The sequence below is a fragment of the Bicyclus anynana genome, chromosome 10, assembly GCF_947172395.1.
Source record: "Bicyclus anynana chromosome 10, ilBicAnyn1.1, whole genome shotgun sequence".
Taxonomy (NCBI): Eukaryota; Metazoa; Arthropoda; class Insecta; order Lepidoptera; family Nymphalidae; genus Bicyclus; species Bicyclus anynana.
Window position 1 is genome coordinate 13,996,595 of NC_069092.1, and position 24,192 is coordinate 14,020,786.

At 34.5% G+C, this 24,192-nt stretch overlaps 2 protein-coding genes across 6 annotated transcripts in view; both read left to right on the forward strand.

Annotated features, from left to right (window-relative positions):
* LOC112048007 (chaoptin) overlaps positions 1–8,117 on the forward strand; it is an 82,025-nt gene extending 73,908 nt beyond the window's left edge. For all 5 annotated transcript variants that reach the window (XM_024085335.2, XM_024085337.2, XM_024085340.2 and 2 more), the window contains 7 exons: positions 831–1,028; positions 1,225–1,368; positions 1,468–1,608; positions 1,824–2,066; positions 2,224–2,459; positions 2,644–2,770; positions 2,870–8,117. In XM_024085335.2, the coding sequence (XP_023941103.2) occupies positions 831–1,028; positions 1,225–1,368; positions 1,468–1,608; positions 1,824–2,066; positions 2,224–2,459; positions 2,644–2,770; positions 2,870–2,974 (1,194 nt within the window). In that variant the 3' untranslated portion in view covers positions 2,975–8,117. The remainder of the gene's footprint in view (positions 1–830; positions 1,029–1,224; positions 1,369–1,467; positions 1,609–1,823; positions 2,067–2,223; positions 2,460–2,643; positions 2,771–2,869) is intronic.
* Positions 8,118–15,944: 7,827 nt separating this feature from the next.
* Positions 15,945–16,912, forward strand: LOC112048005 (sodium/potassium-transporting ATPase subunit beta-1-like). Its single transcript, XM_024085334.2, has one exon. The coding sequence runs from the start codon at positions 15,993–15,995 to the stop codon at positions 16,890–16,892; it is 900 nt and encodes a 299-aa protein (XP_023941102.2). The 5' UTR covers positions 15,945–15,992; the 3' UTR covers positions 16,893–16,912.
* The last annotated feature ends 7,280 nt before the right edge of the window (positions 16,913–24,192 follow it).

Consider the following 24,192-nt stretch of genomic DNA (forward strand, 5'->3'; position numbering starts at 1 on the left):
ATAAGCAAAGCTAGGCCTTTCTCTAGATTATGACACACATTGCAATCTTACGATAACGGGTTTTCTACTCGGTTCTTGAGTACTGTGTTGAGAGAGTGAGAAGTGCCTGAATTCAGAGCACCTCTAACAGAGCAAATAGGATTCTTTTAGTTTAGAGATTTCTGATCAACCGGATAGGCATCGATATCCATTTAAAATTACTAAGTTCAGATAACCCTATATTATTATAGTAGGGTAATTTGCTCAATTATTTCTACTGCTTACATGGTTACATTCTTACTGCTTAAATATTTACTTACTCGTATATCTTATTTTGTTGGTTATGCATCTTTCACTGCAATTTATATATTATTTTTGTTATGAAAACAACATTGTGATTGGATAATTTTTATTTATATTTCTCTCTCTAAAACAAAAATAAACATGTGAAAGAAGTAATGATATTTAGAACTTCGTAGAGAGTTCTTACAATTGTACAAACTATGGCTATCTGAACTTAGTGCTACTCTCAGCTTTAGACTTATTTTTATAGCATTCATTTGCTTGTTTGTAGAGAGTTGCTTGAGTTGTTGCACATAATTTAATCACTAATTTTAAGAAAGCACGTAGAATATTTTGTTGCATATGTAATTTAATTTGCCTGTACATTAAAAGATTAAGATTTAAATTTGGTAAATATATTATATTTTATACCTACTCATAAGTACCGGCAAATAAATATATAACGTAGGTGTATAATTTAATCGACGTTAAGAATCATTAAAATATTATTTGTCGGTACTTTACCTGTCTCAATTTATTTTGCAATAATTTTTCCATTTCGATTCCAGTCTCTAGCCTGGTTGGACCTTTCTGACAACCATTTGGTGCGAGTCGAGAGTGGTTCATTTGCGGCATTGCCTAGACTCCGTTGGCTAGATCTAAGCAAGAATACGCCTTTCGTCAACGGTGAACGCGGTGGAAGCATTTTCAAGGGATTGGAAAGAAGATTATCACATTTGGGCCTTAGAAATGTCAGCTTGATCAATGTATGTATTTTATGTTTCTGGCATTGACATTTATAAAATTATTTACATTTCCATCAATTTAAAATACGGAACACTGGTTGCTATTTTTATGAATCAATTTCAGTTATTTTACCTATTAAAAACATCATAGTCATACATTTGGTAATTTTAGATAAGTGGTTTGATTAAAACATACTTAATGAACTTTTTTTTCAAGATTCCATCAATGCCGTTACCGAAATTAAAGAGTTTGGATTTATCGTTCAACAATCTACCATCGGTGCCAACAGACATTACAGCTAATCTGACTCGTCTACGAACCTTAGACCTTTCATACAATGATTTGACAACAGTGCCCGTAGTAAGTAAAGTACTTATCCTAAAACACTTCTGGAACATCTTAAATGTTAATAAAAATCAGTTTTATTGTATCGATTTATTTTTTAACTTCCTTTTTCAGGCTACTCACTCTTTAAGTGATCTGCGCTGGCTGTCTTTGTCTGGTAATCCTATACCAGCTCTGATGAATACAAGTATGTATGGAGTATCGCCACGTTTGGAGTATCTTGATGTTACACATTTACGTTTGAATATTCTTGAGGTGAGATATAAAATATAATCTTGGTCTAAATATGTTCTCTAAAATTTTATGATCAATCTCTTCTAACACTACATTTCATTAAAGTTTATTTTGCTTCCAATTGGTACAATCACTATTGGAATTGTTCTAAAAAAACTGCATTGCATAAATGCTTTGTATTTTGTTGATTTATTTATATATAGTACAAAATTAGTAATAAAAATTTTCTCTTCCAGCACGGCGTTTTCAGTAAAATGTATGGACTGAGGACTTTAAAAATTTCCGTTAATGGAAATATCAGAGATTTTAACATTCCTCGAATTCTAAGACATAATTATGCTTTGGAAAATCTTTACATACAAATAGATAATAACCAAATAGATCTGGGTAAAGAAATGACTGGTCAATTGCCTTCGAAACTGAATAACATTACCATAACTGGGAGAGCCTTGAAGTTCTTGTCACAGAATGTTCTAAGCGTAAGTGGAAAAAGAAATAAAGGTTTACTAATTTTATCTCATTAATATACCTACTAGTTGCAGTAAATTAGTCATATCTCAAATATCTAGTAAACCATATGTACTTTAACAATCATGCGGGTAGAAATAAATCTTATTATTATGTTTCATTTTTTAGGGTGTTATGTCTCAAACCATGACGCTAACCATCTACAATACAAGCATCGAAGAAATTGAAGGTGAAGTATTCTGGAAACCAGGTCGCATTGAGAACCTAACTCTGGACTTGAGAGATAATTTCATCACAAGAGCGCCTAACCCCGCTAAAAACGAATGGCCCGGCGTTCCCAATTCATTGTTCCTTCGAGACATTTTCGTTGCAGGAAATCCTTTGAACTGCGATTGTCGTATTGGGTAAGACGAGAGTTTTATGATTGCTTAAAGATTAAAGATCACCCATCAACCGTCATTATTTTTAAGACCTAGTACCAAAAGTAAGATTTGCCTTTTTGCTTTACCTTTCTTGTTAATTTTCATCCTGCTTCCATTTACTAGTTAATTCATAAGAAAACATTTTAATTTGACATTACGTTTACAGATGGATTCAAGCATGGGATCGTAAGCGAAGGCAATATTTGTGTGAAAGTCCATCAGAATGTGTAGCGACTAGAGACGACGTCCGATTCGCAAAATGTCCTTCCCACTACAATAGGACTTTTAGTGATGTGAGTTGTAATATAATGTAATCCTCCTAACAATTTGTGTTTTTGTAATCCTCCTAAAAATTAACAAAGTGCACTTTATTAATTTAATATTTTTTGTAGGTAATTGCAAAAGATTTGGATTGCAGTTGGAGTAAAGGATTTTGGAGATCTCCTAACTTCTTCATTGTCATAGGCATGGCAGTTTTGACGTGCCTCTATATTTGAGGGTTATTTTGGCTCCTAAGAATCTCTGAAGAATTTCACATAGTTTTGGCAAAGGTGTACGGAACTAATTAGATTCTAATGAGTAACAGAAGCTAAACTAAAATATATGTGTAACTAAACTTCAACAAAAAATATTTATGGATTGACAGCGTACCTAGTGAATTTTGGACATAATGGGTACTACAATAACGTTCAAGAGCTATGTACGCTAACAATGAGAAGTGACGTCAAGCTTAAGTAAAAATCAGCTTGAAGACGTTATTAAAAATGATTGATGAAACATGAGTGAGACGATGGAGTGATATCTCATCAACTCATTATACTGTACCTGTCAAGTGGCCTACTCGATTGTTTCGAGACTATACTGAATAGCCAAATCCTAATTATTGTAGTGATTTTGGAGGTATTTGTTGTAAGGGTCGACGGTGAATTACGGAAGATGTTCGTGAATTTTGCTAATAAAATGAGGACTTGATTATAAAGAATCACGTGGAAGCCTATTAATTAATTGTGATTTATCAATATTCTGAAAGCGATGTGTGATCTCAATGGATTGTTTATACAAAGTTACCGTTTTAATAATAATTGGATTTATTTGTGTTTGTACCTTAAAGTTTTCCCACTGGAGTAGGAATAATTTTATAGATTTAACTATTACTTTACTAATTTATATTAAAAAGCATATATTATTGTATTTGACGTATTACATTTTAGTGACAATGTGTAATATTTTCGTATTGTAAGTGAAATTAAAAATTAAGCATTGTGAGTGAAGTGCACTTAATGTGATCCTACAGTTGCAATTTGAACTTACAAGTTCATCATAAGCAATGAATTTCAGTAAATTGTCTAAATAGACTGCATTCACTCGAATGACATGTGTTCGTCCATTGTTAAGATTAAGTTATTATTTATATTGTGTTTGTGTATTAGGGTAATCGTCACTCATTATTTCACTTATCGATTTAAGAATGTGTGTAATATATGACATAATGTGCGCATAAGATAAGAGAAAACGCTAGTTAAAAGATGAAAGTGTCACAAGGAACAACAACATTCCTTTCGATAATTTACCAAGAGTTAACTTGAAACTGACAACAAAAATCCCTTTTAAAAAAGTTATTTATTTTACACGATTTTCCGCAAAGACATTTTCTATTCAACAGATGAAAGTTTGTAACAAGGTCCTTGCAAACAATATAGCAAAATTTACATTTTTGGGTTCGTTTGTTTATTCATTTTTTTATTATATTTGTTTTAGCAACGTCTCAATAGCCTGCGCTTCTGTAGATATTGTTTCTATGAATAATCTTAAACTTTGTTTGAATTTTGCTTTAACTCTGTCTTTGCAAACAGGTCACTGTGGAACAGTTGTTAGATTGGTTTCATCAGATTAATATACCAAAAAACTGTCCAAAAAACTTTCAGCTGTTGTATAGCAACCCAAAATTGCCTAAGTCGTCTTCAAACATTACTTCTTATAATTTAGTAGCTAATTTGTATTAAAAATAATAGCTACGTATTTCAAAAAGAACTCCTTTTGTCTCATCGTCGAATATATTTCATAGTATATATACAAAAAGCTTTACCTATACACTATTAACATATTGTACTTTTACGCAGAGTCTATCATAAATAAAATTGCTTTCTATGTGTACGCTCATTTTAATTGTTTCTACTTCAAAGTCTATCCGGTTATCTCTTTTAAAATTTATTATCTAGACATGTTTCTACTTCAGTAGCTATAAATATAACGATTATATACAAATCATGCTGTAATATATGTCATTAATTAGAATTGTACTGACTGAATTTGATAACTACAGTATATAATACTACTATTTAGTGCTTAGTTACATGGTGTTCGATCTTCGACATCAAATTTTAGTATCTAATAATTAAAACTTTATTATGGTTTTCTCTTCGTTTGACTTTTAAAATTTACACTTTAAACGGGCAAACATTTTAATATTCTTAGTACACATTATTAGGTTTTTCATTAAATTTTTATCTATAGCCAATTGCATGTTAGTCAGTAGCTTGATTAAACTCTATTAATATATTGAGTGAATAAATGGAATACCTCTTTTCCAGTGGTCCATAATGAATGGTGTCAGGCCTACATGTTGAATTTTGTTTTCAATACCATTATAAAGCATAATTCATTAAATATCATTTAGTATTTTAGTATCTAAGTTTAGATTTATATTAGTGTTTTTTATGTAATCACGTTTCTTTTTGCTTCAATTATTGAATAATAGTCCTAAAAGTTTCTCTACACAGCAGGAGAGATAGAACAAAACGGCGACGGCAAGGTTATTTCGAATTGTAATTGACCTTAAAGTAAATCTTCCTTTAGGACTATTGTTCGATTAGTCACAGTAGCAGCGGAGCTAGTCTCTCCACTTATAAGTTTTCTAAACGCGTTGATTAAGATTTTGGATTCCGAGAAGCAACTGAGCAATTATTTCTATGGGATTCAGCTTAAATATTTAATCTAACTCACTACAATGCGTTTTTAAATTTGTGCAACGTACATCAAGACTCAGTATATCCACACCTCTCCGCTGCCGTGTTAATATCAAATGAAGCAGTAATAGCATTATGTACTCCTTGGATTGCTAAATATACTTAGTTTTATTATATTGCTGATTGTGGTAATGAAAACAAAAGGTTATCGTTTGTTGTGACAATGAATATATTTTGTGATATAATCTTTAATCCTTCTATTTTTGATAAGCCTACAATGAATATTGCTAATCTTTACGGGAATTGTATAGCAGGAGATAAAATGGTTACTAAAATATAGCGGATACAGCTTGTAAGAGTGTAGATTCCTGAATAGCATGTCAATTTTGTTGGAATTGCCGATTTGCTAAATAAACTAGATACCTTATTGAATTATTCAAACTTAATAATGTATCACTGTAATGTTTTATATTGTATCTGCATTCTTCACACACTGTGTACCTAATGTTAAACCGATTTCCATTTGTTTAGTGAAAACCCCGTCTTATCACAACGTCTTTCAATTATGAGTTTCAACTCTAACATTATTTGTCTCATTGACAAACCTTAAGTCTGTACTTAAGGTAACTCTTATTTTAAGTGTTACTTTTATTAGTTTATTTATTAGTCCGTTGTACTTATTTTATATTTCAGGAAATTAACATTTAATAAATTGCTACCCTCCAGGTTTGCCGCCATTTAATAATTTCTACTAAATATAATTGTTTACTTTATCCAAGTTTAAATTTACAAGCAAACTCGGCAATTTCAGATATTGTTAGTTAGTAACTCGTTCAAACACGTACCAAAAAAAATTGTTTCTTATCTAGTATAGATGTGTCATCAAATTATCTTATTCGTTCGAATTTAAGCTTTATAATTAAATTAAATAAAGTGTTTCATAATTTGCGTATTTAGATTATTTTGCTAAACTCCGCGCTACTTTTCATTTATCAATAGTTTATAAGTAAATATATTTTCGAGATTCTAATTTTATTTTCATACGCGAGATCCGAATGTGATAGTATTTAGCTAGTGCCAATAAATAGTTTAAATTAAATAATAAAACTGTAATTTTACAAATATTTAAAAAATTACTACCTATTTTATTCTTAATTAAATACTCGGAAAGAGTATTACTGTTTTCAATAGGAACTTTATCAATATTTATACTAAATTACACAGTTACTCTTAACTTTGTTGTTAGGGACTATTCGACCTCGTAATTTCTTCATCATGTACCAAAATACTGCTAGAGACCAGTCAAGTCAATAATATTGTCTTCGACGTCCCAAAGTCATGTGATTGTGCTTCTATCCTCATACGCTTGGCTAATATGTCTAGAAAACCATTTTGAAGTCTGTATTTGACTTGGCCTTAATGTCTTGTATTGTCTTAACTTTTATTGAGACCAGTTAAGTCAGCTAAAATAAATATCGTCTTCGACGTCCCAAAGTCATATGGTTTTGCTTCTATCCTCATACGCTTGGCTAATATGTCTTGAAAACCATTTTGAAGTCTGTATTTAACTAGACTTTATTGTATTGTCTTGGCTTTTATCAAAACAAGTGTGGAGAGGTATCTTCTTGACAAGTGAGATGCTGGTTAAAGACAAAGCCATCCATAGTCTCGTTTTAACATAACCGTAGATAAACCAAAATAAGAGAGAATATAATATGCAGTCATTTGAAATGGAACATAAACGTAAAAACGTAATGACTAGTTCCATAAAGAAAATTGGGATGAAATGTTGGTACAACGGAGATAGAGGCACTAATGATGCTCGTTACTTTTCTTCTAACGAAAAAATAAATCTGCCATTAATTTTATGTATTCGAGCACAAACGACCACGTAATTAGAAGGGAAGGACATTCATGCTAATACGCAGAGAAAAATATATCTAACATCAATAATATTATTGAAGGAATAAATAAAAAAAATATCTTAGCTATTGTTGATTAGCCAAAAAAACATTGCTTCAAACGCAAGACGCAAGATTATTTAAAATTGATATTATTAGTATTTCATCATCATCATCAGCAATAACCGATGGTGTTATACCTCTTGCATGGACTTCCAAACACAACGGTCTCGAGCAGCCAGCATCCAGCGGCTCTCTGCAACCTGCCCAACACTCCGGTGAGGTCGCTATTCCAGCACCTTGGGACCCCAACGTCCATCGGCTCATTGAACTATGTGCCCTGTCCATTGCCATTTCGGCTTCGCGACTTCTCATTTCTGATTATTGTTTATATTTATTTGAAAACCACAATAAACAAAGGAAAGGAAGGAGTTATACAAGAATAAAAATTTAGAAAAAGTCGATCATTTATATAATTTTATCTTTTAAATATTGTTTTAAAAAATTATACTCGAGTTCCTATTGAAAAAAGCAATAATCGTATCTATTATTATTATGATTGTTTATTAATAATGCCTGTGAATGTTGTAAATAATGAAGCTACCGATGGATATAAGTCTCGATGTGTCGATGGATTTGTTGTAAATGTACCTTGAAAAGGATTAGGGCAAGGATTGTAATGTCTTCACTACTTAAAACAACTCTTTAAATAGTGTGAATTTAAAAATAATCATTGAATTATTAGCATATAAATAAATTATTGAGTTAATATAGTATTTGTTTCATTTCATCTTTTATACAAATGTAGCCTAGAGTCCGTAGAGTATATTTACAATTGATTACTGTAAGGGTCCTCGTCCTTACTAAAAGATAAGCAGATCACTGGCTCATTACACTGGTATGGCATGCAGACCGCACACGACCATCCCAGTCGAGCGCCGGTGATAGACTGTCGCATTTCCCCCACTACCAATGTATGTGTGAGTCAGTGTATGTACTACATACATACACTGACTCATGTACCTACTGTAGGTATCTATTTTTTATACACAAACACTACAATTACTATCAAGTTAATTTTCAGTGAGTAGCTTCATCTTGATCAGACGCAACCATTGTTCCACGGATACTGGGCTAATGTGTCGTGAAACACTTGAGAAAATACATTTGTTTTGAAATTACAGATAGACACTCCAATAATTATATTAATACGTATTGATTACACTTTCCGTAGGTGATACTTATTTGTATCAAACCACGACCTAATTCCATTTCACCCTCATTCTTGGCAACAAATTTTCTCGGATATACTTAGATGGTCCATTTCCTCGGGACTGAAATATTATCCCAAAAAGGAAAACTTTATACAAAGAACAAATTACCTACTTGTTCCTACTTACCTACTTGTTCCACCGAATTTGTTCTCGACTTGTCGTATCATAAATATTGATTGACAACCTTATAACCAATGATGTTAAATACTGTTAGATGTGTTATATGATATATGAATAGATAAGGTCATGTAAATGAGGCGCTCAGAAGAGGAAATTTCCACATCTCAATGTTAGTTGTGGTCAACAACGAAAGTTATTTATGCAAATAATACCTAAATACTGTCAACAATGTCAAGTTGTGTGTTCATTTTTTTTTTTTTTATTGTTTACAAGTTAGCCCTTGACTCAGTGGCGGATTATCCGTAAGGCAAACTAGGCACGTGCCTAGAGGCGTGTAGTAACAAGGGGCGCGCGAGCTCAGAATTTTAAATCAATAAAGAAAATAACATATCGACGATTAAGAACTAAATGCTGATGTATAACCTAAATCTCTAGTGATATATTCATAACACACCATCATCTGTCAACACATATAAAGGTCTATTTCCCAGAGCAGAGAGAAATCATGATTTTCGATGTTCGTTCTGTCGTCCCTCTTGATATAATCACAGTTATAATAACGTCATATTTTATTCGCGAATTAGCGTAAGTACAAGGGTCCTGGTCTTTTAAAGTCTAGGGTTTGATGATACAACGTCATCGTAATTGCAAAAAACAACTAGTTAAAATAGTATTATGATGGCCATTTGTGGCCGGTACAGGGGCGCCAATAAAGTGATTGCCTAGGGCGCTCTGGACCTTTGATCCGCCACTGCCTTGACTACAATCTCACCTATAGTGAAGTAGTATCCTATAATACCATCTATAAATTCATCCATCTATAAATCCATCTAAGACTACATCATCACTATAGATGATGTAGTCTTAGATGGAAGCGGGCTAACTTGTAAGGAGGAGGATGAAAATCCACAACCCTTTCGGTTTCTACACGGCATCGTACCGGAACGCTAAATCGCTTGGCGGTACGTCTTTTCCGGTGGTAACTAGCCACGGCCGAAGCCTCCCACCAGCCAGACCTGGATCAATTAAGAAAATCTCAAACTGTCCAGCCGGGGATCGAACCCAGGACCTCCGTTTTGTAAATCCACCGAGCATACCACTGCGCCCCGGAGGCCGTCGATCAGGAAGTGTAAAATCTAATAAAATAAACCAAATAATGTAATTGAAGACAAAATTGCAGTGATTTTGTAGGGACGTAGCCGATCTATAGTATAAAATTATCATTGCTTATAACACGATAAACCTTAACTTGACTTGTTAAACATATTGGAAAACATTTTCTGGAACAAACTTCGGTCACGCCGGCGAACCTTGTATTAGTCAATTATTAAAGGCTCAGTGCACAAGTCATGGCTATGATAGCCCAGTGGATATAACCTCTGACTTTGATTCGGAGGGCATAGGATCAGTCGTATCTTAAGAAATTAAATATTACGTGTGTCAAATGGTGAAGAGAAAACATGCTGAGGAAACCAGCAAACTGATAACTTTTTTAATTCTCAACATGTGTCAAGTCTGCCAATCCGCTACGAATCAGCGTAGTGGATTAAGGCTTACCCCTCTCATTCTGAGAAGAGACTCGTGCTCAACAGTGAGTTGAATATGGGTTGCTAATGATGAAAGGCACCTTTTATGTAATAACTACACTATGCACAAAAATTAAGGGAGCAGAAAAAAAATCCAAATTTTTGGGGGATTTTCAACAGGCTGTAACTTATACAAAAATGGTCGTACAGCAAAAAAATAAAAAGCAAATTGTAGCTCTAAGTGTTTAGTTTTTGGATCTGAGTTTGAAATTTTTTTTTTTGAAAATATATTTCGAGTAATCATAAGAAAACCACTGAAAAAAAATTTTCGAAATTTTTTTGGTTTTTTTTTTTAATCTACGGACGTGGAAAAAATTTTTTCGACTCAACCTCCATATGGACCGGATAGCTTGTTTATTCAGATTTAATTTCGTTTTTTTTAAATCTCGATACGAGTATTTCTCGCTGAGATATCGATGTTTGAATGGAAAAAGATCATTTTGTCTTTGATTACCAATATCTCAGCAACCAATGATCGCACAGAAATTTTGAGGTTGGTTTCAAAAATTTGAATAAACTCTCTACAAGGGTTGGCAATTGAATTTTGAAAAAAAAATTTTATTTCAATCATTACATGAATTTGAAAAAGCATCCAAAAAAGGGCTTTTTGTCGTTTTTTGGAAAATCAAGCGCCCAATCAAAAATATTGCGGAAACCACTGACGTTAAGTGTGCCTTTTACTGTTCAATATACCCACAAAAACCCTACAAAGTTTCAATTCAATCCAGCCAACCGTTTTTTTTTCCCACTTGATCGAATTTTTGAAAAAATTAAAGGAGCAAGAATTTCGCTCTGAAAATGTCATAATTTACGCTTTTGTACTTGCGCACGTGTATGTGTGTGTTCCACAGTATTTTGTGACTCCAAACTCACTCTCCGAAGATGTATGTGTGTGTGTGTGTGTGTGTGTGTGTGTGTAAGTGACGAACCACAGGGTCTCAATCTCTGATAAAACCACACACATATACGCCCTTAAAGCAATTATTTTGACAATTGACAGCAAACGTCAAATCGACTACTGCATTGAAAACGTCATCAATCCGCCATTATTACCCTAAATAGAATGAATATTATTTCGAAAGAATTAAAGTTAATTCGTAGATTTGTATAGTCAAAAATAGTTAAAAAAAACATTTCTTTTATTTCCGCCAGGGTACAATGACTGATCCTGAGCTCCATACAATTTTGGACCATCTCCTTTACTATATTGATAAATTGATTAGCAGTTTTATGTTAGTAGTAGGTAAACTAACTACCAGTTAGGCATATTGCTAATATTTATTTATTATTTTATGATATTCTATATAATGTTATAGTACCATTGGAATAATTCTTTATGAACTATATGTATAGAGGTACCAAAGATGTCGTAGTAGGCGACTGGCGGAATATCCAAACAACGTTTACTTCTCATAACAGTAAACTATCTAGCATTAAATAAGTTATAGCCATTTATGATCGACGAAATGATTTCGGTTATAAGGCTATATTTTTGTCTTTTTCATGTTTATTTGATCTTCAATCTCTTTATTGTATTAGATTTGGAAAAATTCCAAAAATTAGTTTTCTGCACAGTACCTAAACTGTGCTATTTTATTGTTATAGGCGTTGTCCGTATATTGCACAACTGTGTAGTGTGGTTACATAATTAAGAAGGTTGCTTAATTCGTTAATAAATAGTAGAAAAAAAAAACTTACAAACAACAATATTATATTTGAATTTGTTTCCTAAAATTCAACAATTTATGAAGTATTACCTAATAAAAAAGATCTTTATAACATACAAAATAAACCGACTTTTAAGACGTATTTCAGTTATTTTGATTTTAACACTAAACTACTGAACCAAATTTCATGAAAATAAAATGGAACCAATCTGAAAGTATACTCTTTCAAACAAAAAAAATAATTTTCAAAGTTGGTTAATAAATGACGAACTTATGAGGTAACAAATATCAAAAAAAAACATAAGTACGCGTCAAAATGAGAACCTGAACTTTTTTTACCGACTTCCAAAAAGGAGGAGGTTCTACGTTCGGCTGTATGTATGTCTTTTTTTTTTTTTTTTTATGTATGTCCAGCGATAATTCCGTCATTTGTGGACCGATTTTGAAAATTCTTTTTTTGTTTTGAAGGGTTTTATTCCAGGGTGGTCCCATTTTTTTCATGTCAGGATCTGATGATGGAATCCTGGAGAAATCGAGGGGAACTTTCGAAAATTGTAAGGACGGCTAGTGCGTTTGCTAGTGTTTCCATAAGGTATTTTAAACCACTACACTTTTATACTTTTATGAAGGTCTGGAGTTGGTCTGATGATGGAGCCGAAACACAGACGATGGAACTCGTCAACGATTTACATCGTTGACGAGTTCCATCGTGCAGGTACCTTTTGTTTGGGCTTGACTTATTTGTATTGATGAGAACTTTCCACCTAGATGGGTTGTGACTGTATTAAGGGTCTGATGATGAAGACGAATGACAGTTAAGAGAACTCCTCAACGGTTCACAGTAGCTACCATGTGTTTGGACTTGATAAATTTGTATTGATGAGAACTTTCCACCTAGATGGGTTGTGACTGTATTAGGGGTCTGGTGATGAAGACGAAGGATAGTTAAGGGAACTCCTCAACGGTTCACAGTAGCTACCTTGTGTTTTGACTTGATAATTTTTATATTGATGAGAATGTGACTGCATAGGGGGTCTGGTGATAAAGACGGAGGACCTTTCACGATTTTCTGAATATTCATATTACGTGTGGATAAAGGGGGAGTGAAATTTAGTATATGAGTTAAGGTAGTATTTTTAAAATTGGGATTGTAGGACTTAGATACTTATCATAAGAAAATAACGTTTCAACTAATTGATTATTAATTTTTGTTCACACACTCAGTGGGTGTCCTAACACTAAAAATAAAAAAATAAAAATTTTAATAAAAAAAATTCAACCGACTTCCAACTAAAAATTAACCTAAACTAAAAAGCAAAAAATAACATCTTACCTATGTGCTACCTTCTGATCAGTTTGAAGGCGGTGCCAATCCAGTTTTATGTTTTAATTAAAGCCGTTTCTGAAAGAACCACAGAAATTTTGTAATTTAAACGGCTTAAATTAAAACATCACTGGCTTGGCACCGCCTTAAGTACGCGTCAAATTGAGAACCTGCACTTTTTTTAGAAGTTAAAAATGAAAAGTCAGAGTTGACCTTCGGACTTTTAGTTTTTCCAAATTTTCTTTTTCGTGTTTAATCTTTGTTATTACTGTTTTACTGTGTGTATCTGTACACAATATAAGAGCGGGCAGACACAATTGGGTCCGCATTTCATCGCCAGAACAAAGCTCTCAGCGGGCACCTAATTGAATGAGGTGTCCTGCTGCTCTGGAATGAGATAAGGGCCATCAGTCCATCGCACGCTCGATTACTTGAACATCAATTTTGTGTTTATTATGATATGTTTCACGAATAGACCGGCTTATGGTGATGAAAATACGAAAATAACTTCTTGTTACGTGTACTTCTTTATTACAGCGTTTCTTGATGAGTTCTTTGTTTACCAACAAAGAAATTAGAAATGAAGGTAGATAACGTATGTCATTTCACAACCTATTTATGTTTGGATTGTTTTCAAAATTTTATATAAAACGTATTAACCATATCAAATTGTTCTAAGCTTAATAATCAAATTTATTTTCATTAATTTAAGAACAAGTTAATTATTATTATTATTAGGTGTGAAATGACTAGTGATTTATACCCTTATTTTTAATTTGTTTGTTGGTAAACATTACTCGTCAAGAAAGGCTGTAGTATAGATATAATTTGACTGAGTTATACTCAAAACTACGTCGTGCTTATGTCCATTGGCGTATCTAGGATTATTTCGTAGTATGGGCCCCCGCCATCAAGTCTATTATAAGTATCATAATAGAATTCTTACATTAATTATTTGATCTCTGCGATCTATCTCGGAAAACAATTATTCCATCCTCCAATTACGGATAACTGTATTTCCGGCTCTTTCGGATGGATTAGTACAATTTGTTGGGTCGCACTAATCAGATTACTCTGTCTTGTCGTTGATTTATTACTTCTACTGGTAAGTGATTAATGTCCAACCAGCTGGTTTGTGGAAAATGCTTTTTTAGCCCGTAGGACTTTTGGGTTTAATTTAAAAGAATGGACACTCGGTTTAGTTTCTCATTTAAATCTACACTAATATATTATAGAGAGATGCATACAAAAAACTCAAAAACGGCTGAACCGATTTGAATAATTCTTTCACCTATGAAAAGCTACATTATCAGGGAGTAACATTGGCTGATTTTATGACTTTTATTCCTGCGGGAAGGGAAACTACGCTAATTATCTAAAACGAATTTTAATAGTTTTGAAAAATTCCATTTCAGTTTGATTTGATTGTCGATTTAACAATAATTGTTTTAGCGCAGTCACCTTGTTACTGTATCATTTTTTTATAGCAGAAAATCTTTTAGTATAAGCATTTTTACAAAATAAATAATAATAATTTTTATGAACATCTTTAACCTTATTATTACTATATTTTTTAAATTAAAAAAAAATCCAAATAATTTAAGAGACAACGAAAAACCAAAACTTAATATAAGAAAACCGTGTATTTGAATTCATATCACAATATTCGAATTCTTAGAATTACATTTGATACTACGTGAGGGGCCTTCGTTATATTTTCCCTTTTATTAATCCACCCTTCAAAGTTGAAGGCAAATTGAAAATTAAGCAATTCAAATGAAGCGTAAACGATCGTGAATTGAATGATGAAGTTAAAACTTTCTATAAAGATAACCGTTTATTTTATTGAAAACTAACGGACGCACGCTTCTTCGTAGGCGTGAAATTTAGTTTTTTTACAAATCCTGTGGAAACCATTCAGTTTTTGAGATAATAAGCAGCCTAAATGTTGCTCAATTACCTATTCTATCTACCGTATGTGAGCACATTCTAATCGTTTTCTCATCCGTAAACCGTTAATTTTACAGATAAAACTGCAAAAGTCATTTTTTGTAGACAATTTTATGAGGAACAATTTAAAATGAACTCTATTGACCTCCGAGCAATAGGTCGCGAAATATTTGCAAAAATTCGATTTTCGTGACTTTTTGAACTTAGTAACTTTTTTAGCCGGCACGATATCGATATCGATTTTTCTCATATTTAATAAAGGTGTATACAAAAAGTGTGTGTCAGCTCCGACGCACGAATAGAGTTTAGATTGACTGTCTAAATAGGTGTATGTTGCCCCGAAGCATACACTATGTACGTCTCAATACATACGCCTGAAAGGTTAAAGGTGCGCAGAATAGGTTTCGCGCAAAAACGTACTGCTGTCATTCGTTCATCGAATTTTACTGCATATATTTTTATAGGCTATATATGAGATATCGATTTTTAAGGAGTAAACTCCAAATTTTCCCCAGATAAAACCTAAAACGACTGGACTATAAAGAATAGACTTTTACTTCAGTGATAGACCTATTTATCTGTGGCTCACAGATATGCAGCCATCGTGTTTTGTAATACGTTGACATGGTTGACATTCAATTTGGCGTTGTTACGACATGCTCGATAACATAATGACATATTGTGATTTTAGATTTATTAAGAAATAATTAGCATAAAGTTTTATGTAATGGATAGGAAGTTCCGAGTTAAGCACCCTTCGTTACCCGTGCCAGGTTCCTCAAAGAAACACGGTGCATCGAGAATTGATGACTCTCAAAATGTAGAACCACCAGCAAAGCCTTGGATAAAACGATGCGGTCGGTACATGTATAATAAAGAAAACAACCAATTCTGCGGCAGAACATGTAAGAGTTGGCTCTATATTATAGTGTACGCTATAATGTATATAATATTTTTGAGTACGTACACATTATTTTTTCTCTACGGGTCCTTATATATAATAAAATATGTAGACGACTATCAATTCATCGAAAAGGTAGAACTTCTGACATATTCAACTGACGGCATTGGATTATCAGCGACACCAACTTCACTAAACGCCAAGCCACTGATTTGGTACAGGAACGATCCGGAAGACTATCAAAAATATGTCAACGGTTTGGAGAATTTACTCAGCAAACGAAGGAAAAGAGAAGCAGTCATTTCCCCAGATTTAGGACCTTGTGGTAAAACTCCATTTGGTTATGGAGATAATCCTTGTGTAATACTAAGGATAAATAAACAACTGAAATGGTCAGCTAAACCTATCAATGCAAATTCTTCAAGAAAAGATATTCCTAGTAAAGTACAGAAATGGTTGAAGTTAGAACAGAAACTTTGGCTACATTGTGACGGTTACCACTCGTATGACAAAGAACATATAGGGAAGATCACATATTATCCAGACCCACCTGGGTTTGATCCGGATACGTTTCCTTTGGACAAAAATAGCCATTCACCTCTGATAGGTATACAAATTTCTGAATTCACTTTAGGCGTGTCGTTGGCTGTTCAATGCAAACTGTGGTATGAAGGAGGCGCCTCAACAATAGAATTCTTATTGTATGTGACACCCAGGAGGATATAAGTGATGTTATAAAGGTTCAGGGACTTGTAATATAATAGGTACTTTGTAAACATAATAAATGGCATTTATTTACGTTAATTTTATTTATTTTTGAAAAAAGCAAACATTTGTGTTCCCTTACTAATATTCTCAATTACCTCGATGGTCTAACGTGGGAACAGTCATATCATGAGGGTCTGGATTTGAACCGTGGGTCTAGAATGAATATTGGGCTTTTCATTCCTTCAAGAATTTGCGAATAATATCTAGCCCAGATTCGGGCGCTATAATACCTTTTTTCAAACAGTAAACCTACTTAAGCTATTGTGCAAGATTATTTTCAATATTATCTGAAAATTACCGTAACACAGTTAAAGACCTAAGCCCGCCAATCCTCTTTAGAGCAGCACGGTGTGTCTAAGCCCCAAAAGCTTTTTCGTAACCGTGTCCTGCAGTGGGCATTTGACAACTGATGATGTTGTTAATGATTGATGAGGAAGCATCATTACATTTTTTTTTACATTATACCCAGTTACATAACTAAATTATTTCAAAATGAACAAACATTCTTAAATATTGAATAAAGATCCTTTATTTTAATACGTTCTCTAGTTTGAGTAAAATCGATCTAAAACCACAAACCATACCATAACCGTAGTGGAAAAACATTCTTGCAAATCTTAATCTGTAAATATCGTATATGGTCACCGATAAAAAGCTCTAAATTAAATTCAATGTAGTGTGGAAAGAATACATGATATCATTGAACTTTGGATCGAAATATTCGCGAATACGTTGAATATAAAATGCTTTCTCGAGCTTGATATTCTATTTGGTGAATACGTGCACAAGATAAGAATTGTAGTGACACCAAGGTTAAACTCGTTTCTTGGTAGTTTGCATAATACCTAGGTAGTCGAATCTTTTTTATTCTTTACTAACTACCAGCCACGTGGTAGTGGTAACTAGCCACGACCGAACCAAGCCAGACCTGGACCAATTAAGAAAATCTTAATCGACCCAGCCGGGGATCAAAACTTTCTTATAACACTACTAGAAAAAAACTATTTTTAACCGACTTCCAAAAAGGAGGAGGTTCTACGTTCGGCTGTATGTATGTTTTTTTTTTCTTTTGTATGTCCGGCGATAATTCCGTCATTTATGGACCGATTTTGAAAATTCTTTTTTTTCTAATAATCGTCACCAATGGGTGTGAACGATATCCTCTCGACATATCACTTGCGTGAGAAAAATGTTTTTTTTTTTAAGTAAACTGACATAAAATAGGTGTAGCTCAATTATAAGTACTTTGATGACCTCTCTGACTCAGTTAAAGACTTGGCTATCAACCGAGAGACACTGGAGATTACCACGTCACGTCAGGTAATTTTAGGATTTCATATTTTTTTTTTTTTTTTTTTTTTATTCTTTACAAGTTAGCCCTTGACTACAATCTCACCTGATGGTAAGTGATTATGTGATCTAAGATGGAAGCGGGCTAACTTGTTAGAAGGAGGATGAAAATCCACACTCCTTTCGGTTTCTACACGACATCGTACCGGAACGCTAAATCGCTTGGCGGTACGTCTTTGTCGGTAGGGTGGTAACTAGCCACGGCCGAAGCCTCACACCAGCTAAAATATTCATGTTTTCAAAACTCAAGTTTGTTCTGGTTATAGACTTCAGCTCAAGCTATTTACCACCCTACCGTCAAAGGCGTACCGCCAAGCGATTTAGCGTAATATTTTTTATAACAGTTACTTTATTTATAACACTTCTAAGTCTTTAAGATATAATATCTTCTACAAACTATAAATAAGAAAACATTTTGATTAGCGTCAGCATCTCTGTACTATTGATAAATCTTGTTAAATGAAGGGATTTTCCCTTGAAAATAATTTCGTTTAAGCTGTCGCAATGAATCACGCGGAGCCCATTCTAGAGCCCAAAATAGGTATTTATTTAAATTGCTTTAAATTACACTCTCCTTATCTCAATGATTGATTTATTTATTTAATTCAATGGCGTGGAAATTCAGTGTACCTAATTGAATAAGTAATCTACTAAAAACTTTTATTGATATAAATTCAGAATAACTAATTATGTTAATTTCAATTCATTATTTGAATGTTCTTTTACACAATTTTATTTCATTTCCGCGTTTCATCAGATTATCCGCGCGGGCCGGGGGGCGTGTAGCGATAAATGAAACACCCACGACTGATGCACGTCACTTCCCCGCACGCATGATTACACAACCGCGCAGTCTTTCCCCCTGTCGCCCGCATATTATGGGAGTGTTATCAACCATCTTGCCAGACTATAGTAAAATTGCAGCCGGAGTATTAAATGATTATTTTATTTAAATTTATTAAACTTCATTAAAAAAAATCATTGAAGTTAATAGAATTAACCCAAAAGAATTGAAAACGCAAAGGACCTGCTTTTACACTGCAACTATGGGGTTGCCAGATATAAACAGTTTGAGTAATGTTATCTAGATACCCTCATAAGTTATTCAGTCAAATGAAAGCTCATTGTATTCCTTATTTAACTGTATCAAGCCTTTGAACTAGTTCATGGTTTCCTTGATTTTGTATGAAAAAAGTATCAGGCAGCAATTTAACTAAGCAACCTATGTACATTGTGTCTCTGAGAATAATAACAGATGAGGGTAAATATTTCTAATGCCGGATCTTAGACCAGTAGATAAGAATATTAAGGCATACGTAATGCTGAAATGGTGACCCCGCACTACAAAGCGCAGTGTTGGTAGACCCCCCACCAGGTGGACTGACGACATCAAGCGAGTCGCAGGGATTCGCTGGATGCAGGCGGCTCAGGATCGTAATGTTTGGAAGTCCCTACAAAAGGCCTATGTCCTGCAGTGGACGTCCATCCCCTGATATGATGATATGATGAATTCATACAAAAAATAATAATTTTAAGTAATTTTTATATACGTACAGTTCCAAGCTTCGATTTTCATCGCTCACACTGTGTGTATGTTAGGTTCTACTTAGCGATGCACATTATGCAGGTCGTGTCAACAAGGGATAGTTCGCAGTTGCTGACGATTCACTTTACGTAGGTGGTATCTACGTAGTTATCGTTTACCTGGAAGTATGTATATTGTTAACCTAGATACGCTACCACGCATGCACAAATACCTAGCAGCGGCGAAGAGTCCATGCAAGCCGATTCCCGCCGGGTTACCTTTAAAATCCGTGCATATTCATTGTTGTACTGTATCTATGTGAACAAGCGGACTTTGTATCACGCTGTATATGAATTTCCTTTTCTTTGGGACGGCTTATCTAAATTCCATCCTTTGTTACCGATACCTAGGTATTATCGTCATCATCATCATGATGATTAGCAACCCATATTCGGCTCACTGTTGAGCACGAGTCTCCTTTCAGAATGAGAGGGGTTAGGCCAATAGTCCACCACGTTGGCCGAATGCCGATCCACTGGACTATTACGGCTCTAAATATAGCTATAGCTATAGTTTACTTAATCACAATCTATAACTTCCATCCTAATTTCTAGTTACCATGGGTACAAAAAGTTAAATCAAAGAACAATTAATTTTATCAAAGAAGCCTAGGTATTATAATTATTGTGAAATTCAAACTCGTTTTATTAAAAAAAAAAATTTGAAAAAATCAAGTGAGATGGATCGCATACTGAAGTAGGTACAACTTCTTTAGCTCTCCCTCTAAACGTCCGTTCGCCTCGCTCGATTACACTTTTTGTAACGCATTTACCAGTTTACCCAAGTCAAGCGTGCGTAAAGAAGTTTTGCCTCAAAAAAACTGATATTAAAAAAGAAATTAAGATAATCGTTTATATTAAATTTCGAAATATTATAAGATATTCATTAATTCTTTCATATATAAAAAAAAAACTAGCGGACCCGCTCAAGCTTCGCTTTGACTTATTAATTTATTTATTTGCACTTCTTCCCTATCCCTACCTTACACTACCCTACTCCTACCCCTACCCCTACCCTACCCCTTCCCTACCTCTACTCTACCCCTACCCTACCCTACCCTACAACTGCCCTACCGCTACCCTATCCCTACCTTCTCCCTATACCATAAAACTACCCTACCACTACCCTACCCCTACTCTACCCCTACCCTACCGCTACCCTACCCCTACCCTATCCCTATACCATACCCCTACCCTACTACCACCCTACCCTAGGATTTAGGGGTTTGAAAAATAGATGTTGGCCGATTCTCAGACCTACTGAATATGCACAAAAAATTTCATCAAAATCGGTCAAGCCGTTTCGGAGGAGTATGGCAACGAAAACTGTGACACGAGAATTTTATATATTAAAACAATCTATTCACAACTAGTTAATCTCTCCAGTAATGTACGCCAGACATTGTTATATAGAATGGGTGTGTGACAGTTAAGTTCTCTCTGCGAGCGGTGCATTAGTTTGAAAGGCAATCCTTGTTAAGCCATCGCGTCTAACATATTCCATAGGAGATCGTACTCTGGGGTACGATCAAATTGCTCAACTGTACTCAACTAGGCGGCTCTAGTTTATACACATATATGTTAGAGAAAGAGTGTACTATTATAAATCTGTGTGTACTATTATATTGCTTGTGCTTGCACGTAACCCTGTGACGGCCACGAGATAGATTAATGACTAGGAAAATCTGGAAAGGTAGAGTTCTCTCCGACATCTATACTTATAATAAATCTGTAGAGAGGTCAATTCTGTACATGAAATATATTTCCAAAATAACTATCAGGGGGTGATTAGTGATATATACTGATGCCAAAAATGCAATCAGTAAAATTTTTGTCTGTCTGTCTGTCTGTCTGTCTGTATGTCTGTCTGTATGTTCTTTATAGAAACAAAAACTACTTGACGGATTTTAACGAAACTTGGTACAATTATTCAACATACTCCTGGGCAGGTTATAGTATACTTTTCATTACGCTACGATCAATAGGAGCAGAGCAGTGAAGAGAAATGTTGAGAAAACGGAGAAGTTACTCAATTTTTTAAGCTTCCGTCGCGTGTACAGCCTTAATGGTTAAAGCTACATAGAAATCATGTATGACGGAAATATTCTCCTTAAAATTATCAATAAAAAAAAAACAGCATATATATGTCTAACTTTTATGGTTGACTCACAATAACACGTGTAACTCCCGATAGCTTAGCAGTTCGGAGCTTTCTAATTATATTTGTCTACTCTTATGTTTATAACACTCATCACTCATCCCACATAAGAAAGTTAACATTATTACCTATTCAATAAAAAAAGAATCATAAAAATCGGTAAACCCAAACTTATACATGAAATACGCTAAGCCATCGCGCGTGAATTCTAATTCATGCTTTAAGGATTATTTTTGTGTAACGGTTGCCGCGCTCGACGCGACTCGCGATAATAAATAAAGAAGTGCAGCCTTAATGAGTAGGGTAGGGGTAGGGTTGGGATAGGGTAGGATAGGGGTAGGGTAGAGGTAGGTTAGGGTAGGGTAGGATAGGGGTAGTTGAAAGTTTACAACGACTTTCACGCGGACGAAGTCGCGGGCGTCCGCTAGTATAGAATAAACATATAAACTTGCAGCTCGAATCATCATCTCCTTGTCCGAAAATCATAGGATGGGCAAGATACTAGTATGCCATTCTCTTCCATTCGCTTCTATTCATCATCATCATTATCAACCCATTCGGCTCATCCGCAGAAGAACCAAAGTCACCGACATAGCTCAACGAGTTGCAAAGCTGAAGTAGCAATGGGCGGGGCATAGAGGTTGAAGAGCCGATAGACGTTGGAGGTCCTAAAGTGCTGGAATGGCAACCCCGCGCTAGAAAGCGCAGTGTTGGTCGACCCCCCACTAGGTGGACTGACGACATCAAGCGAGTCGCAGGGATTCGCTTGATGGAGGTGGCTCAGTACCGTGATGTTTGGAGGTCCCTACAAAAGGCCTATGTCCCGCAGTGGACGTCCATCGGCTGATAGGATAGAATAGGATGATATTCGGTTCACTGCTGAGCTCGAGTTTCTTCTCAGAATGCGAGGGGTTAGGCCAATAGTCCACCACGCTGGCTTAATGCCGATTGGCAGACTTCACACACGCAGAGAATTAAGAAAATTCTCTGGTATGCAGGTTCCTTCACGATGTTTTTAACCGACTTCAAAAAGGAGGAGGTTCTCAATTCGGTCGGTATTTTTTTTTTTTTTTTTAATGTATGTACACCGATTATTCAAAGACGCCTGGACCGATTTCAAAAATTCTTTTTTTGTTTGAAACGGTATAGCCCCCATTTGGTCCCATTGCTATCATGTCAAGATCTGATGGTGGAATCCTGGAGAAATTGAGGAGAACTTTCAAAAATTATATGGGTGTCTAGTGTGTTCGTATACTTTTCCATTTAGTACTTTTAAGCACTATAATTTCATGAAGGTTTAAAGTCGATCTGATGATGGAGCCATAAAACAGACGAGGGAACTCCTCGGCGATTTACAGCAGTTACCTTGTGTTTGGGCTTGATTAATTTGTATTAATGAGAACTTTCCACATAGATAGGTTGTGACTGTCATTTAGGGGTTTGGTGATGACGACCAAGGACAATTAAGGGAACTCCTTAACAGTTTACAGTAACTGCCTTGTGTTTGGCCTTGATTAATTCGTATTACTGAGAACTTTCTACCTATAGTGTCTGTTATTGGGGTCTGATGATGAAGACCAAGGTCAATTAAGGGAACTCCTTAACGGTTTACGGTAGCTACCTTGTGCTTGGGCTTGATTAATTTGTATTGCTGAGAATTTTGTACCAAGATGGGTTGTGACTGTCATTAGGGGTCTGATGTATTCGTTTGAGATGAAATTTTACACTAAAAATGGAAAAATAATAAAAATTTTAATAAAAAAAATACAACCGACTTCAAAACCTAAAAATGTACCCACTAAACTAAAAAGTGAAAAATAACATCATAATATGTTCTACCTGCTGATCAGTATGAAGGCGGTGCTTAGCCGGTGTTGTCTTAATTAAAGCCATTTCTGACAGGACCACATGAAACAACACTGTCTGCAAAATCTAAATCTATAAGATATCACATGGCTTGAATTAATACATCACCGGCTTAGCACCGCCTTCATACTGATCAGCAGGTAGAACATATTATGATGTTATTTTTCACTTTTTAGTTTAGTGGGTACGTTTTTAGGTTTTGAAGTCGGTTGTATTTTTTTTATTAAATTTTTTATTATTCCTACACCGTTTGACACACGTGATATTTAATTTCTTAAAATGCACACAACTATTATACAT